The 18117-nt window shown below is 41.4% G+C and overlaps 1 protein-coding gene across 1 annotated transcript in view; it reads left to right on the forward strand.

Moving 5' to 3' along the window:
• LOC135083180 (protein Wnt-7b) overlaps window positions 1-16460 on the forward strand; it is a 65255-nt gene extending 48795 nt beyond the window's left edge. Inside the window, exons 4-8 of the mRNA XM_063977914.1 lie at window positions 271-382; window positions 1743-1899; window positions 12435-12655; window positions 13507-13631; window positions 14214-16460. Coding sequence (XP_063833984.1) covers window positions 271-382; window positions 1743-1899; window positions 12435-12655; window positions 13507-13631; window positions 14214-14365 — 767 coding nt within the window. The 3' untranslated portion in view covers window positions 14366-16460. The remainder of the gene's footprint in view (window positions 1-270; window positions 383-1742; window positions 1900-12434; window positions 12656-13506; window positions 13632-14213) is intronic.
• Window positions 16461-18117: the final 1657 nt, after the last annotated feature.

Genomic DNA, 18117 nt, shown 5'->3' on the forward strand with positions numbered 1-18117 from the left:
CGGCCGCTAGTTACTTACTATTATTAGTACTACTATTAGTAATACAAATTAATCAAATATCATAAAAAATAATGGTACCTAAATACAGCTACTATGCCTACGTTCAAGATTGATGCTGGATGTTTGTAGCTCGCCCAGATCTTAATTTTTACACCTGAAAATAAAAATTAAGATCTGGGCGACTAACTGTTTTGAAAACTTTTCAAGTTCCCTCGTTTACCTGATAATTACTTAGTTTTTAATAGAGAAATAATGATTTGATTGTTGCAGCGACGCGCGAGGCGGCGTTCACATACGCGATCACCGCGGCGGGCGTGACGCACGCGCTCAGCGAGGCGTGCGCGCGCGGCGACCTGCCCGCCTGCGCCTGCGCCGCCAACAGGTGACGATATCAACCTTATCATGATACACATAAAGCTCTTCGGACATGTTTTGAAACACCAATGGTCAAGGCGCTTTTCTAGCCCTAATGCTTCAACCACACCAACGCGTGCAGATCGCCATCGCGGGCGCGATCACGGCGCGATCATAGGGAAATGACAGGTCGCGTGAACTGTCATGGGTCGCGCGACCTGTCATTGGCCTTTGATCGCGCCTGCTATGGCGATCTGCACGCGTTGGTGTGGTTGAAAATTAAGAGTTCTCAAGCGTTTCAAGCGGTCAACATGACCTTTGTGCCAAAACGCTTGCGCAAGAGTATTGGCGAGGGAAGGTCACGGGGAATGCACGATTCTGGCTGGAGCTAATAGTGTCGTTGACGAGAAAGAAGATGTAGTGAGTGTATCGACAGAAGATTGCATTCCATTACATTCTGCAGACTTCTTTCCCACTGACCAACTGGACGGCTTTGGGGAAACGTTGCAACTAGTTGTGCCGTCTTGTTGGTTCGTGAGCAAAAAGTTGTACGGTGGATTTGCGCTCACTTGCCAACCTGATGATCACAAATGTGATAGTCCTCCTACCGCATCAGCGTCCAACAGTTAGCGCCACTGTCTTTCCCACTAGCAAGTGACAGGAAAGGTCCTGGAGTAAGGACTGAAGTGGCATCAACTTGTGTTTCTAAATATGGTAGCCCTCATGTGGAAGAAGAAATAGTCGACTGGTTGAGTCAACTAGTTGGCCACGATCCCTATTGAAAGATACTTAATTGATGTTTATTGTCCGTGGTGCATATCTTTTCACAAAGGTTACTAAACCTGTGTTTGTCACCTGTCATCCGATTTGCAATGGAGGCAAGTCGAACCTTATCTTCAAACTCCTCCAATGTTCTTTTGATTAAATTCGTCGCGGGTCCAATGACAGTTTAACTTTCCCCCGGGATAGGGTTGCCAGGCGTCCGGCTTTAGCCGGACATGTTTGGCTTTTTAGGGTCTTGTCCGGTCAAATATTGCCTTGTCCGGCCTGTCCGGCTTTTGTTAGGCTTTTTATTTGGTTGCCGCGCCAGGCGAAAGTCGAGCCACAGAATCATATAAAGCGCACGCATCAGGATATTGGTTAGCAACCGATGATGATAGTACTCACTCATGAGCTGACACTAATTGCACTAAATGTCCGGCCAAATGAAACACAAAGTCCGGCTGTTGTGATTTTAGACCTAGCAACCCTACCCCGGGACAAACTTGACCTTCACCGGTTGGGTTTTTATTGGCGGTCAAGCTGTAGATCCTGGCTACACAGGAGTTGCAACAGTGGGAATAGTCTCGTAATGAATGATACTAGTTCAACGAAGGTGTTCTCCACAGGAGACGGTTCTCGGGCGCAGCTGAACAGTTCGAGTACGGCGGCTGCGGCGAGGCGTCGTTCGGCGCGCGGTTCGCACGGCGCTTCCTCGACGCGCGCGAGCTCGAGGCCGACGCGCGCGCTGCCATGAACCTGCACAACAACCGCGTCGGCAGGAAGGTAGGCGAGGTCAGCGCTGCATGCTGCATGCTGCATGCTCACACCACCACGCTCCTTGCACCTTCACAACAACCGCGTCGGCAGGAAGGTAGGCGAGGTCAGCGCTGCATGCTGCATGCTGCATGCTCACACCACCACGCTCCTTGCACCTTCACAACAACCGCGTCGGCAGGAAGGTAGGCGAGGTCAGCGCTGCATGCTGCATGCTGCATGCTCACACCACCACGCTCCTTGCACCTTCACAACAACCGCGTCGGCAGGAAGGTAGGCGAGGTCAGCGCCGCATGCTGCATGCTCATACCACCACGCTCTCTGCTCCTGCACAATAACCGCATCGGCAGGAAGGTAGGCGAGGTCAGCGCCGCATGCTGCATGCTGCATGCTCACACCACCACGCTCCCTGCTCCTGCACGACAACCGCGTCGGCAGGAAGGTAGGCGAGGTCAGCGCCGCATGCTGCATGCTGCATGCTCACACCACCACGCTCCCTGCTCCTGCACGACAACCGCGTCGGCAGGAAGGTAGGCGAGGTCAGCGCCGCATGCTGCATGCTGCATGCTCACACCACCACGCTCCCTGCTCCTGCACGACAACCGCGTCGGCAGGAAGGTAGGCGAGGTCAGCGCCGCATGCTGCATGCTCACACCACCACGCTCCCTGCTCCTGCACGACAACCGCGTCGGCAGGAAGGTAGGCGAGGTCAGCGCCGCATGCTGCATGCTGCATGCTCACACCACCACGCTCCCTGCTCCTGCACGACAACCGCGTCGGCAGGAAGGTAGGCGAGGTCAGCGCCGCATGCTGCATGCTCACACCACCACGCTCCCTGCTCCTGCACGACAACCGCGTCGGCAGGAAGGTAGGCGAGGTCAGCGCCGCATGCTGCATGCTGCATGCTCACACCACCACGCTCCCTGCTCCTGCACGACAACCGCGTCGGCAGGAAGGTAGGCGAGGTCAGCGCTGCATGCTGCATGCTCACACCACCACGCTCCCACCACCACGCTCCCACCACCACGCTCCCACCACCACGCTCCCACCACCACGCTCCCACCACCACGCTCCTTGCACCTGCATAACAACCGCGTCAGCAGGAAGGTAGGCGAGGTCAGCGCTGCATGCTGCATGCTGCATGCTCCCACCACCACGCTATAATACCCACACCACAGATCACAGAAACTGACGGGAGATGTGAAAAGGGGGCGGGGCCGGTGTCGCAGCAATATGCCCAAAAACAGAACACACTGCTTGCGTAAGCAATGATGACAGCAGTGACGTTATATGTGTAAACAGTTTACATTGCTTGCGTAGTACTAAAGATTATTCGAACGTTGAGTATGTGTGTGTGAATTTCTAATGCGTTTCGAAATCAGCGCATTAGTTGGCATCTTTCTAGATCTAGATCTATGAGCCACACCAATAGAAACTAGCCGTCTTTCCAGCAAATCATTATCACGATCATCATCCTCGTCAGTATCATTCTCATCATCATCCTTTTCATTATTATCATCGTCATCCTTACCCTCACCATCATCATCATCAGAACGTCGAACTCCTCCTATGTTCTTCTGATTAATTTCGTTGCGGGTCCAATGACAGTTATCTTTCACCTAACAAACTTGACCTTCACTGGTTGGGTTTTTATTGACGGTCATGCTGTAGATCCTGGCTACACAGGAGTTGCAGCAGTGAGAACGAGAGGTGGGAATAATTATATTATTAAAGTTAGTTAAAATTATTGAAATATTAACTTGCATTTAAAATTAATTACGTAAAGTGAGTTTCTTGAGATTCTCAGTAATAAAAGTGTAACCGATGATCGTTGACAAGGATCTTAAATGTACGAGTACGTAGCCATTACATTATACTGACTGCTGTGAGATCGCAGACAACCTGCAAACATCGGGATACGAGATCATCTGAGCGATCGCGTGCAGTGGTAGGGCTGGCACAAGAAGAGCATGACACTTCCTCGTTGTGGATAAAAAAAAATGTAGCTTTGAAATAAATACAGATTGGCGAAAAAGTCACGTCATCACTTCTTGATCCATACAATCTTGATCCAGGCAAATAGCGTTTTGACAGCAAAAGTATTACAATTCACTAGTGGTGTCTACTATGTGAGGCGAGATCGGAGCGAGGATCGACAAAAAAAAACACACTCCAGGATTTTCTCTACAACGATATGATGAGATTTATCCCTTCAGCTTCAACCTTTCAATTATTGGCGCTCACGCCACCGGCGCCAATACCGACTCCTGCGCAAGTTGAAGCCGCGGGCGCTTCTTCAGTGTCGTCGAATTATAATATGCCTTGGTTTTTATTAAATGGTAAAACTTCCAGATGTCTAGAACATTTGAAGTCGTTTTGAAGAACTTCTCATAGCTCCTTTTGCTGAACAAAATCTATGGGAGAGTGGTGATTTGACTGCCCAATTAACCAGTCACCAGTCAATTGAGAGAAATGATCAAATGAATAGGGTTATTGTGTCATATCCAGATTGAAAGTATGCAATTTGCAACGTGCATAGGCTATCTGATTAATTTTTATTTCCATTTTAGTTGTTGATTTACATATTAAAATGTAATAGTTGCCTCTTGAAACTTTCTTGAATATTTATCTTTCCCTTCCAAAGTGTAGATATCCCGATGGGACCATTACATACTTTAAAATGTTTTTATGGATGTTCACCAACGACCAGTAGCTCGCAGCCATGTCGTGCGATGTTGGTCCGATAACGTAAGTAATTGGCGCATAATTGATATTCTAATTTTTCATGTTCGAACCACGTGCGATGCATACTTAATTCGTACGGATCTAAATAATAATTGTAGATACTACATTGAAAAAATCGACGACACAAAGGTGTTTTTCATAATCTGAAGTTTACAAAAATACAGCTCGCAAGACACTGTACTGTACACACTATACCTATATTTAATAGCAGTATAAAAAAATATAATAGGTACGTAAAATATACCCCTTATCAAGTTTAGCAGCAGGCAGATGCACTCAGCCCAATAGGAACAAATAAAAAGGTAGGCTAAGTAAGATGGCCAAGCAGGTCTCATATTATTTAATGTGTCCTGTTATTATAAATCTTGAATTAATTAGATAACCGTTTACTCGCGAGTTTAGCGAGCGTAAATAAAATCGTTTAATAGATAAGCTACGATTAGTTCGAATCCAAGCCTCAATTTGCATTTAAACTCATATCGTTAGTTAAACCGCAATTTACTGTCGTTAATGTAATTTACAAAGCAACAGCTCAATAAACAAGAAAATTGTTTTATATCGGATCGCCCGCGGCGGGGGCTTTTGCAAAAATAGACATCCTGCTGACTGCGCTCGTTCGGACGCGTCGAAACAGTGAGTCGTGCGATTAATGTCGGGTAATGACTGAGTCCCTGCGCATTACGAATCGCTGCGCCCGCGCCCGCTCATTACGGCCCATCCCGCTCCGGCATAAGGCAGCAGCGCCCGCGCACTGCTCATTACCATCTTCTTTTACCATTTTTCCCGCTCGAAATAGCCTCCACGCTGCGTTTTGTTTTTTAAATTGCTCATTTGCGTGAATGTTACCTGCAGATAAAAAATAGAGACGTCGCGATTCAATATTTTTAGTTTATGCTGATTGTTTTTTCGATGTTTACGATTGTTTTCGTTAACTTCGCGATAAATGAGGTGTTCGTTGCGGTTGTTTATGTCTTTATTGTCGCGGGTCGTGGTTTTCACGCACTAACTTACACATATTATTACTACCGCAGGTTTCGAATTTTATTTCGTTTTTATTTTCTCGCAAGTGATTAGGGTTGCCACACACAGGTTTCACGCCACAGTCACAAAACGTTGCCACACGAAAATGTTTGCAAATATGCCGGTGGCGGCGATATGTGGCTGTGGCGTGAAGCCCGTGTGCGGCGACCCTTAGAAAGCAGTCGCACGAGTGATATCGTGATATGAAATCAAAGCAAATATTAAATGCGACCGACACATTCATCATTGGCTTATACGTTTCCGAGCTAATTATACGTTGGTGCAGACGTGGACACTTTCTTACCCATATCACGTCTCTGCAACAGCTTTCCTGGGTAAAAACATTGCAGTTGAACCACTAGTTAGTCGTAATGGTCTCGCGGAGAGGTCGCGGCGGGAACCGATCCTTCTAATTTACGACCAATCTTTCCTAAGTTGTCATTTAGAAGCGAAGGAAAACAACGTGTTACGCCTCTCAATTATTTTACCAAGAAAGTCTTTACGTTCCATTCCACGCAATCATCTCCGTCAATATTATGCGAAGAATACGAGCCGGTAATTTGCCTTCAGGCGAAGTGGAGATGATTTAGTAACAGCTTTTCTGATCCTTCATACTGAATAGCGCTGACACGTACAGTTTACAGTTTGTTTAACAGAGAGTTATTATTTTATCTCCTGTAAAATTGGTTAGCCTGGGATATGTAAAAGTACTTCTTGAAACCCTTAATGCCATGCACATGCCATGCCCATGCTGAAACGGGGATTTTTTGCTGCCCAAACATTTTTCTTATATGTACTTAGCATACATTATTATTTTGTATGATCATGACATGTAATTAAATTATTTTTCGTAATATTTAACACTTTTTAAAGTTGTCACTCCCAAGACTCCCAAAGGTTTTGTAGGGTAAAGAAGTTAAATGATGTCATCAATTGGCGAATTCAATTGACTAACTATCCAATTATACAGCACATACCTTCACCACACCTTATCCAAATTGACTCGCTCCATCCATGGGGAATTGTGAAAACTGCTTCCACAAGTCCCCATGCAGTAATAAGACTGATGGGGTGAGTCAATGGGGATAAGTTGTTGAAGTTTAAGAAGTTGTGAGTTTGTTGCGGCGCATCTTCTCAGCACTTGCCAAATGTTTGTCTCGAAGCGCTGGTAGGGCAAAAAAAGAATGAGAGATGTATAGGCTCCTTAAGATCATTTGACGATTTGTAAGTACTAATTTAATTAGTCTGTCGTAGAATATTGATTGTCATGTAATTACTTAGTAATCATTTTAATAAAACCAAATAATAATAACAACATTAATTTTAAATGTAATAAATTATAATTTGATTTATTGTAAATGTCTAGTTATGTTATAAAATAGTTTGCAATAAGTAAAAGGAGTTGTATTGACCGTACCGAGACAGGTCGGGCGCTACCTGCTAGCCGGTTTGGGTGGGGATGGCTGTATAAAAGAACGAGCACGACCGTAGTCGTGGCATTCTGGCCTCACCCGCCGCTCGGTATTGTTGTCTCGGTCCTGTGTGTGAGACTGCTCGAATATTATTATTGTTATTATTGTATTCTTACCGAAATACAACAATCTATAGTGTTAAAACTATACATCGTTTTATTTAACTTCCTGGTGAAACATAATGTCCTGCCCCTTCTGACCGTTCTCCGACATCAGAAGCGGGATAAAGAAGGCCAGCCCACTTCAAATTTTTTTTTCTCCTTTCTGCCGTACAGGCAAAAACTCAAGGAACATTAGGGCCATGTTTTTAAAATATTTCTAACAACCCTCACGTCAATGTTACTCCGCTAAGTCATTTATCGGCTGTTCTGAAGCCCTTCAAACACCGAAATGCAGAAATAGAAGGCCCGTGTTATTATTATTTTTTTCAATTGACTATCACCATGTTCGAAATCACAGGGATGATTACATTATTTTGAAATCTATAGTCACAGGGATGGCTTTCAGAGTTGTGGCACTTGCATACCTACTATTCATGATGCTTTCTTTATATTTGACTAAAATGCACTTGTACTTTTTGACTTTTATCTTTTATTTTCGTTATAGTAGGTTTTATAAGACAAGGTAGTTTTCAGTTGATGAATATTCATGTTTTACCATAATTATCGTTAAAGGTAGTAGTTTGCAAATTAGTATTACATCCAATCATAAAGTGATAATTTAATCTTAACTCAAAACAATTTTTAGTTTGGCTCAGTGGTACAAATAGTATAAAAAAAGTGCGCCATTATGAACATGCAATAAATTACGTCACGTGCATTGAGTGAAAAATGTTATTGTAAACTATTTGAACCTATCACGGTTCACCACTGATCTGAATATTATCGTGACGGATGTAAATAGACTGAAACTATTAGAATCGCTTAAATAGACTTCCTGAATTCATTATCGGTTTACCTTGTAGTAGGTACATACTCGTGTAATAGAATACGGGCGGTAGGCTTAAAATAAGATTTTATCTCGGGAAAGTAGCAGCTTTGCCACTTTGCACTTGCTTACCTATTCATGATCAATTGAGAAGAATGCCATAGGGTTTTGTACCAGTCTAAAGTTGAAGTCGAGGTACATGCTGTTCACAGTAGCGGTGATGATGATTTTTCTGTAATGGGAACTCGAATTTGCTTTTGAGCCGTAAATCGTAGTGTGTAGTCGATGGGTGATGCACACAGCGTTGTGATATCTAGTACTTAATGGTACAGTTTCAGTAATGGTAATTAGTGTGGGAAATGGAGATACTCGAGTGTCCTACGAATTTATTAGTGACTAATATTATTGAAGTGTTACATAGCCCTGGCTCCTTCTATGTTCTTAAATGTTAAGTGTCGATTTTAGAAAATACTACATTATTTAATATCCCATCTCGTTAACTGCAAGCAGTTTTCTCAATTGTTAGGTCGGATCCGGAATATCGTAGCCGTATCCTATTAGAAACCGGTATCTGTTCTGAGTAGTCCCTGGGAATTAGGTAGTGCGATAGTTCTGGGTGGTGCAGTAGGATCTGGCCGTGTGTAGCTAAGAGTATGAAGTCATTGGTTGACTTAGGCTCCCGAGGTAGGGTATCAAAATGTAGACCGCAATTGTGATACCTGGGACTCATTCGATTTTTAAAGTAATTTTTGGTAATGATGATGTACCACATGGCCTTAGTGACTTCAATGTAGCAATTATTAGGAATTGTGAATAGTAATGATTGGATTTCTAAAAGCTAGGTAGTTTCTAATAGATAGCTATGGTTACTAGTTAGTATCACTAGACATCTACTTGGATGGCTTTTATTTTAAAGAGTGGATAGAGTATAGGAAACTAGTTGTAGAAAGAATATCTAGTAGTACTAAAAGTTAAGTTTCCTCATTTCTGAAAGCACATAAATTGCTTGAAATAGAGGACCGTGTCATTTGTCTTTTTTCTTTTTTTTTCTCAACTTGGCTACCGCACATTCTATGATGGCATAGCATTTACCAGCTACTTTCGATTTGCTTCGTGACACCAAATTACAAAATGTAGTCTTGGGAATCACTTTAGACTCTAAACTTCAGTGGGGTCCTCATATTGAAACCTTGTCAGCAAAGCTCAGTTCAGCTGCTTTTGCAGTGAGAAAGATAAGGCAATTAAGTGACATTGAAAAGGCAAGGCTAGTTTATTTGTCATACGGCATATTGTTGTGGGGCTCAGCTGCGGACATTGAAACTGTGTTTGTTCTGCAGAAGAGAGCAGTGCGGGTCATTTATAACCTTGGACCCCGATTTTCCTTGATAGAATTCTTTAAGGAGATTAATATACTGACAGTAGCTTCACAGTTCATTTATGAAAACCTTTTATATGTTCGCAAAAATATAGAGCAATTTACTAGAAAGAGTGATTTACACAAGTTCAATACAAGAAACAAAAATAAACTCGCCGTTCCAAATTTCAGACTGCACAAGATTGGTAATTCATTTTTATGGGGAAATGTATTAAACTTTTCAATAAATTACCACAAACTGTTGTAGAATTGCCCATTCATAAATTTAAAGCACATATCAAAAGCACCTTAATGAAATAGGGCTACTATAAAGTTGATGATTATATAAAAGATAAAAATGTTTGGAATGTTTAACTACCTAGCTCGCATCAATACTTATAACTATAATTTGTATATTTTAAAGACTGTAAAACCTTGAAAAGGAGGCTGACAATAGTGACTGAGTTTCTTGCGCTGCTTCTTCTCAGCGCTGGCCCATTTGTTGTCCCGAAGCAGTGGTAGGGTTAATTTGCAAAAATAAATGAATTTAGTACCGACCGAGTAGTAAATACCGAGTATCACATAATAAAATAATAAATAAAATCATTTATTTGCAGGAACATGCTTACAGATTGGTGTTAATTTAGTTAATTCCAGCATATTCTGTCGCATGCGACGTGCAAAAGTTCTTGTTCTTATAGTTTTATTTTTTTATTTAATTTTTCTTTATTCAGAAAACCACAGCTCTTATACATAACAGCAGCATAATAATAATACAAAAGTTATGTTAATTATTATTGCTACATTTAGTTTTAGACTCAAATTAATTGTAAATGTCAAATTAAGTTTCATTACCGATGTCACATCATTCTATTACTTAAAAAGTCATTCACTGTATAATACATTTTAATTAACAAAAAGTAAAAAACTGTACTTTTAAAATTTGTATACAATGTAATAGTCTCATACGTTGGTAATTTAATTCAAATGTAATAAAGCACAGTTATAGAGCTTTCCGGGCAATACCTTTAAAACCTAGTCTGAAAATACCTTATCACGTCAAACTGATGTTGATTATTGCTGAAGTCTCACCTGCTCTATTGGGTGACGATCTGGGCTAGCATGGGAGAGCTGTGAGGGTCTTATCTACCATTGTGGATAATGATCCCGCACAATGTATTTTGTTAGTGGAATAAGTGACTTATGACTTATACAAGACTCATGACTTGCGACTATTACTGGGAGGGCTGTGGGGGTCTTATCTACCATCGTGGATAATGATCCTGCACGACTTATGACTATGACTGGCTCCTGTGTGGAGCGCTCCTGTGTGGAGCGGGGCCCCTGTGTGGGGCGGGGCTCCTGTGTGGAGATGACTTATGACTATGATTAGGCTCCTGTGTGGAGCGCTCCTGTGTGGAGCGGGGCCCCTGTGTGGGGCGGGGCTCCTGTGTGGGGCGCTCCTGTGCGGAGATGACTTATGACTATGATTAGGCTCCTGTGTGGAGCGCTCCTGTGTGGAGCGGGGCCCCTGTGTGGGGCGGGGCTCCTGTGTGGGGCGCTCCTGTGTGGAGGTGACTTATGACTGTGACTGGCTCCTGTGTGGAGGTGACTTATGACTACAACTGGCTCCTGTGTGGAGATGACTTATAACTATGACGGGCTCCCGTGTGGAGCGGAGCTCCTGTGTGGAGCGGGGGCTCCTGTGTGGAGCGGAGGCTGCCTTGGGTGGCGGTGGCTGCCTCGGGTAACACCGGGTTGGGCAACCTGCGCTAGGTATTCGGTAACTTGTGTCAATTTTGTGTATAGAAGATATAAAATACAATTTTAGTTTTATTGAAGAATTTCCTTTGTGTTGATCATTTATAAAATCTTCGAGTAGTATAAAATCTTTGAGTAGTATGAACCATTTGATTAGTATGAACCATTTTAGTATGAACCCTTTGAGTAGTATGAACCCTTTGAGTAGTATGAACCCTTTGAGTAGTATGTACCCTTTGAGTAGTATGAACCCTTTGAGTAAGTAGTATAAAAACTCTGAGTAGAAAGTACCCTCATTTTTGAAGTCAGGTTTGGCCGAGCAATATAATCCATAAATTTTATCTCATTTGCAGATGATTCTCAAGAGTACTCATCACCCGAGGACGTGTGAAACGTCAGGAAGGCCGTGTCGTAGAATATTGATTGTCATGTAATTACTTAGTAATCATTTTAATAAAACCAAATAATAATAACAACATTAATTTTAAATGTAATAAATTATAATTTGATTTATTGTAAATGTCTAGTTATGTTATAAAATAGTTTGCAATAAGTAAAAGGAGTTGTATTGACCGTACCGAGACAGGTCGGGCGCTACCTGCTAGCCGGTTTGGGTGGGGATGGCTGTATAAAAGAACGAGCACGACCGTAGTCGTGGCATTCTGGCCTCACCCGCCGCTCGGTATTGTTGTCTCGGTCCTGTGTGTGAGACTGCTCGAATATTATTATTGTTATTATTGTATTCTTACCGAAATACAACAATCTATAGTGTTAAAACTATACATCGTTTTATTTAACTTCCTGGTGAAACATAATGTCCTGCCCCTTCTGACCGTTCTCCGACAAGTCTATACAAATAAAGATAATTTTGATTTTGATTGATTTCGATAAAGTGGAATAAATAAATAAATAAAGTCCTTTATTGCTTATACAACTTACTTAGCTAAGTAGTTACAATAATGTTGTTGATTGATTGACATATTGATTTGAAAGCCTGTAAACCTTTGAAAGAGAGGCTGACAATAGTGACTGAGTTTCTTGCGCTGCTTCTTCTCAGCACTGGCCCATTTATTGTGAAGCAGTGGTAGGGTTAATACTGGGACGTGTAAAAGTGCTTTTTTTAAGCCTATTTACAGAAATAAATGAGTTTTATGAGTTTTTATACATAGTTTACGGAAGCAATTAGTTAATAACAAGATTGAGGTGTTTCTAAGAAGGTGTGTCTCAGAATGATCGGTTAACGTTGTGAAGTGTAACCCCGTCAGGTGGTGAAGGAAATGGTGCGGCGCGAGTGCAAATGCCACGGCGTGTCGGGATCGTGCGCGGTCCGCACGTGCTGGCGTGCGCTGCCGCCCTTTCCCGCCGTGGGCGCCGCCCTGCGCGACAAGCTGCGGCGCGCCAAGCACGTGGTGGCTGAGGAGTATGACCTGCGGGGTCTGCACGCGAGAGCTGTGGCGCTGAGGCACCCGCGGCTGGTTGTGCGGAGGTAAGGAGAGCTCTACATTGCTATAAAATATTATAGCGCTGCAGTGTGTCCTAATGAGGGTTTTCGCGATTGAAAAATCCGTCAGATGGCAATACGTAGACGGGAGGTCCAAATGCTGCATGATTGGTTATTTTTGACATGACAAAATATATGTCAAAATCCACCAATCACGCAGCAGTCAGACCCTACATCCACGTCCCGCCATCTGGCGGATTTTCCAATCGCAAACACCCTCATTGTTATAGTTCTCTCTACTGTTCGTTTTTCAAAACTTTTGATAGACATTACACTATCGTTATATACAAGTACAGTGTACACACACAAGTATAGCTCACTCGCCTTCGTTAGTTGCAAGCACTATACCACTCTAGAACTGTAGAGAATCATTTTAGATCGAATAAGTATAATTTACGATCACTTTTTACATCTACAAGTAAGTCCGTGTCGTAGGGTTGCAGAAGTAGTAGTTTTACGTAGGTCATAATTATATCATGTAAGTATCTAGTTCTACCCATAAAAAACACACACAAATTAATTACGTATTATGACGATGCCATCCACATCTATCCCCATAATTGGCCACCAGCAGTCTAGATCACTTATAGTTATTGCAGGGTCTTTTAAGCATAAGTTTTAGTACGAGTTTGATTATTAGCTCTCCTCGGAGTCACCGCCCCTTTAGCAGCGAATTCATAATGTGTGGTCTACTACCGCTACACCTGCAAAAACTAAGCTACCTTGAACTGAACAAACTTAATTCAACGTATAATAGTTTCTGGAGAAGCAGCGGGCTTCTGGAGCAAGCACATTCTTCTTCCAAATAATAACTAAGAGCTGAACTTGTTGCGCAGGACCGGCAAGCCGCCGCGCAAGTCGGAGCTGGTGTTCCTGGCGAAGTCGCCGCAGTACTGCGAGCCCGACGCCGCCGCCGCCGCGCCCGGCACGCACGGCCGCCACTGCAACCGCACCTCCAAGGGTACACCACGTATTATGTGCTTAACAGAACAAAATAACCCAGAATTAATCCAGCCCATGAGCAGCGGGCAGCCCTTTTAATTACTAGTTAAAATGCCTTGTAATGTATTTTCATGTTAACTATAATGCTTCGAATGTGAAGGATTTCATAACTTTCTAATTACAACTTACTGGAGAAAGGAGATAGTTTGTCCAGTCAGTTATAAAACCAATCAAGAATGGCTTCGTTTTCATATAACGTACACCATACTAAATTAGCTTAAAGGTCACAAAAGACATAAACTCATTTATTTTCTGCAAATAAACCCGATTCTATAATAATTTAACCGACTTTCTTCCTTTTTATTGGAATGCTAAGATTTTATTTAGGTATAATCTAGCTGACCCACCAAATTTTGTTTTACACTTAAGGGTATGAAAAATAGTTTAAGTGTACTTCCCATTCTCAGACCTACTGAAGATTCACACAAAATTTCATAATTGGAAGAGTTTTGTTACAAATACTGTGTCACGAGAATTTTACAAACTAAACTTATTCTTATGACAAAATAGCGATACTATAATGAGGTTTTGTGTTGCGCAGGCGAGGACGGCTGCGACCTGCTGTGCTGCGGGCGCGGCTACAGCACGGTGACGCTGGTCCGCGAGGCCAAGTGCCGCTGCCAGTTCCACTGGTGCTGCTCCGTCTCCTGCCACTCCTGCGTCACGCGCACCGACACGCACGTCTGCAACTGACCACACACACCTTGATGACGATGATGAGTTATCCGACCTATTTAGGATTTCGGCCATGGCGACCATTGCGACTCCTGTCTTACGGGACTATTCCCACCTCTCGTTCCCACCACTGCAACTCCTGTTTAGCCAGGATCTACAGCTTGACCGCCACAAAAACCCAACCAATGAAGGTCAAGTTTGTCCCGGGGGAAAGTCAAACTGTCATTGGACCCGCAACGAAATTAATCAGAAGAACATAAGAGGAGTTCGAAATTATGGTTCGACTTCCCTCCATTGCAAAGCGGATGTCAGGTGACAAACAAAGGTTTAAAACCTTTAAGAAAAGACCTGTCTTGGCGGCTCTGTTGCGCCCGAAGATGGCTTACTTAGCCGATCTTCGAAGCAAAACCAATAAGGGCGTCTAAGCACGCCTCCAACATAATTATACTGAATGGCGCCAGATGGAAAAGCCTTTAAACAGTTGTGCGCTGCTCCTCGAACTCGCGGACTCGCCTCTTCACAATCTCCCGCCATCTTAGGTGCTGTGCTGCCAAACCTTTTCCCATTGAGAGAACTCTGGATCGATTCCACTTCAATGTTATGATTATAGAGAAGAATAGCTGCTGAATTCAAACGGAAAGAGGCATATGACACCATGACTCTAAACTAGCAGAGATGAAACTCCATAGCATGGGTCTACAAATGAATTTAATCTGAAATTACGCAAATAAATAAATTTGATTTGACAACCTTACAGAATTTTCAGGAAGCAAGTACCTAAATGACGTTACGTTGCATCATCCATCGAGTTTAAAATTCGTCGTCTTAATTTTTTTCAGAGAACTCGATCGATAATAATGTTGTGATTTACAAGAGGTGAAGAAGAACTATGTAAAGTAAAAAACAAATGTGAAGTGAAGTGTAGTGCGTAGTGTTTAAAACAATAATCAAACACAGTGACTGATAAACTAACATTTGACCGTCCACTTACTTTAAATATCTAAGTTTATTAAAAAAAACAATGTTACTGACCTACTGATTCATGTGTTATCAACTTTAGTACCTCTAATTAACTAATGAAAAGTGCTTTGTCTTTTAAAATCGAACAACAAGCTTCTTGACTGAAAGAAAAAGCATTTTTCGTTTGTAAATATGAGGGTATTGTGAAATATTAACTGTGCTCTACATTTTTCATGATACAGCTAAATACAACATTTTACGTAATGGAATAATCCTTGTAACTTAACTGAAATCATTATTCTAATAAAAATTGTATCGCCAGTAGATTGAACATTCCCGCCAGTATTTTATGTACTTAATAATTACTTAAACGCATAATATTTTATTTATTCATAATAATTAGTGTTAAGTCGAACAAATTCTCGAATGACGCTTAATGTTTTGATATTATGTTTACGATAATATTTAATTTTATACTTACTCTTTCTTATTTTTGGTTTCACACGTATTTTTTTCAGCATTGGAATTTTCTTGCTCACAAAAAGCACTTAATTAATACTTTTATTTAAAACCAATACGGCATGGCCGTAGATCTTTATTTGTTTTTTTTTTAATTTTTCACTAACGACGAGTGTTAAGTGTAATTTTTTAATATCATTATTTTTGCAAAACCGAACCGTTCAGACTTTGCCCTGTTTCAACTCCTGATAATGTATTAATAGGGTTGTTGTCCCAACATAAATAAAGCCAGCTTGCCAGCACAAGTAACTTAGTATTATGATGACATGCATTTAACGTGCAACTTGACGGCTTTAAATTATGAGTATTTTGCATATCAATAATAAGATGTATCTAATCATCTGTGTATGGTTCTTTCTAAGCTCTGCTTACTCGTATGTGTTATTTTACAGGCTGTATTATAAAAGAAATGAGATCAGTGATTGAAAATATGTAATCACGATGCTTACTTGATGCACTCTACTTTTACTTTAGATAAATATTATTTGCCAATAAGAGCTGCAATCCTATCCTAAAAAACGCATTTATTAATAAAAAAAAATATGTCTGACGCAGGGCGGCGCGCACTTTACATTCCTTAAGATAATTAACTTATTCACTTCATTCGTTCGATTTTTAATAAAACATTGTTTTGTAATAATTGTCTTTTATTGGCCTATATTTACCCCAATATTTCGATACTACTTATTATGGGTAATTATAGGCCAAAATTACTCGAAAAAAAATGTACCTAGTTCTTTTCTTTTCTTTTGTCCCTCATATACTAAATTAACCTGATGTTTATACCAAATTCCTTTGATTTTACATCCGTAAGCAAGTAAGTAGGTAAGTAATAATGAGTATTAACAACTGTAACTGAAAATGTATCTCATTAATAATGAAAAAGCTTACAAACCCTTACAACAGAGCTACGTTACAAACATGTTTACGCAAAAACATGCAAGTATTAAGTTGCGCATATTAGCGCGGAATTAAAAGTTAAATAACGGTTCGTTAAAAGTTCGGCGGAGCGAGCTCGTTAGGCGAAAGCTCTCCGAACTTTTAACTAGCTAGAGCTTGAGTTACTCGCGTGATATTCGCTCGGTTAATATTTGATAAGCTTTTTGAAATCGAGGCGCTAAGTCTCGACAACGAACGAAAACTTTCAGCTAGGTGGAGCTTACATTTGTACGTACTGAAACTTACTGCTTCAGTTTTTTTCATAATCTTATTATTTCCTTCATAGTCTGATATAATGGAATAATATAAAGTGCACTTACGCCCTTATTCACAAAAATTACTATGAGGTCTCACAGTGTCCACGCGCACAGGGTGACACACGAACCAATCACAGACTCTATTCAACGCTGAACGTTGGAAGCATCATTTGTGAACACGTTTCACTGTACGTGGATTTTCAATTTCAGTAAATCTATCAAGTGTTTTTCCGCCTTTACGATCGCGATAGAAGAGCCATCTGTCGCTGGATGAGACGCGCCGGCCCAATAATGCCCCGCTGGTGTCGGTGGTGACTTTAATAAATCCTGGCATTTACAAGCGTAAATATCAGCCTGTGGCTCTGCCGGTTATCATGGAAAATCTTGAATCGCGGAATAGGTAGAGAAATAAAAACGTTCAGTTAGTCTCGCTTACGTACTTTGTTGCATTAAAAACCTCAAACCGGGCAGAGTTTTATTTATTTTATTTTAAACACCCTAAAGTTATTCAAAAGTGGTAAACAAACCCTCACTAGTAAGATTTCCCCCCCCTTACTACCAAACGCCGCAGTGTTATTACTTATAAACAATCAAATACTTATGAATAGCAAGTGCCTACCTAAGTATAATGTTAATAAACAGTATATCCCGGTAGTAAGCTCGTGTAATTCGCAGCACAAATAGAGCGTCGTGAGTCAGCCAGCTGCCAAACACATAGCGTAATGAAAACACACAGATCTGCAATAAAATCTTAGTAGGTACCCAGTAGGTATAATATGAGTAGAATGGAAACAAACACATTTCGGTAATGCAATAGAGTCCTATCTTTTCACTTAAAGTTAAGTACATAAATAGGTAAATGAGATAAGTCAGAAATTAGTAATAAATAACATTACTAATTTCTAGAATCTGTAAAATAAACTTATGCACGTTTTCACCACCAATCCCTAATTTTTAAGTGACCCCTATAATATGGTAACACATAACAAGAATTTTGTTTTCATAGGGGTCACTTAAAAATTAGGGATTGATGGTGAAAACGAGCTAATTAGGTTACGTACTTTGGTAGGTAGATAAAGATTTAAAATGAGTTTG

The sequence above is a fragment of the Ostrinia nubilalis genome, chromosome 23 (assembly GCF_963855985.1).
Source record: "Ostrinia nubilalis chromosome 23, ilOstNubi1.1, whole genome shotgun sequence".
In the NCBI taxonomy this organism is placed as follows: Eukaryota; Metazoa; Arthropoda; class Insecta; order Lepidoptera; family Crambidae; genus Ostrinia; species Ostrinia nubilalis.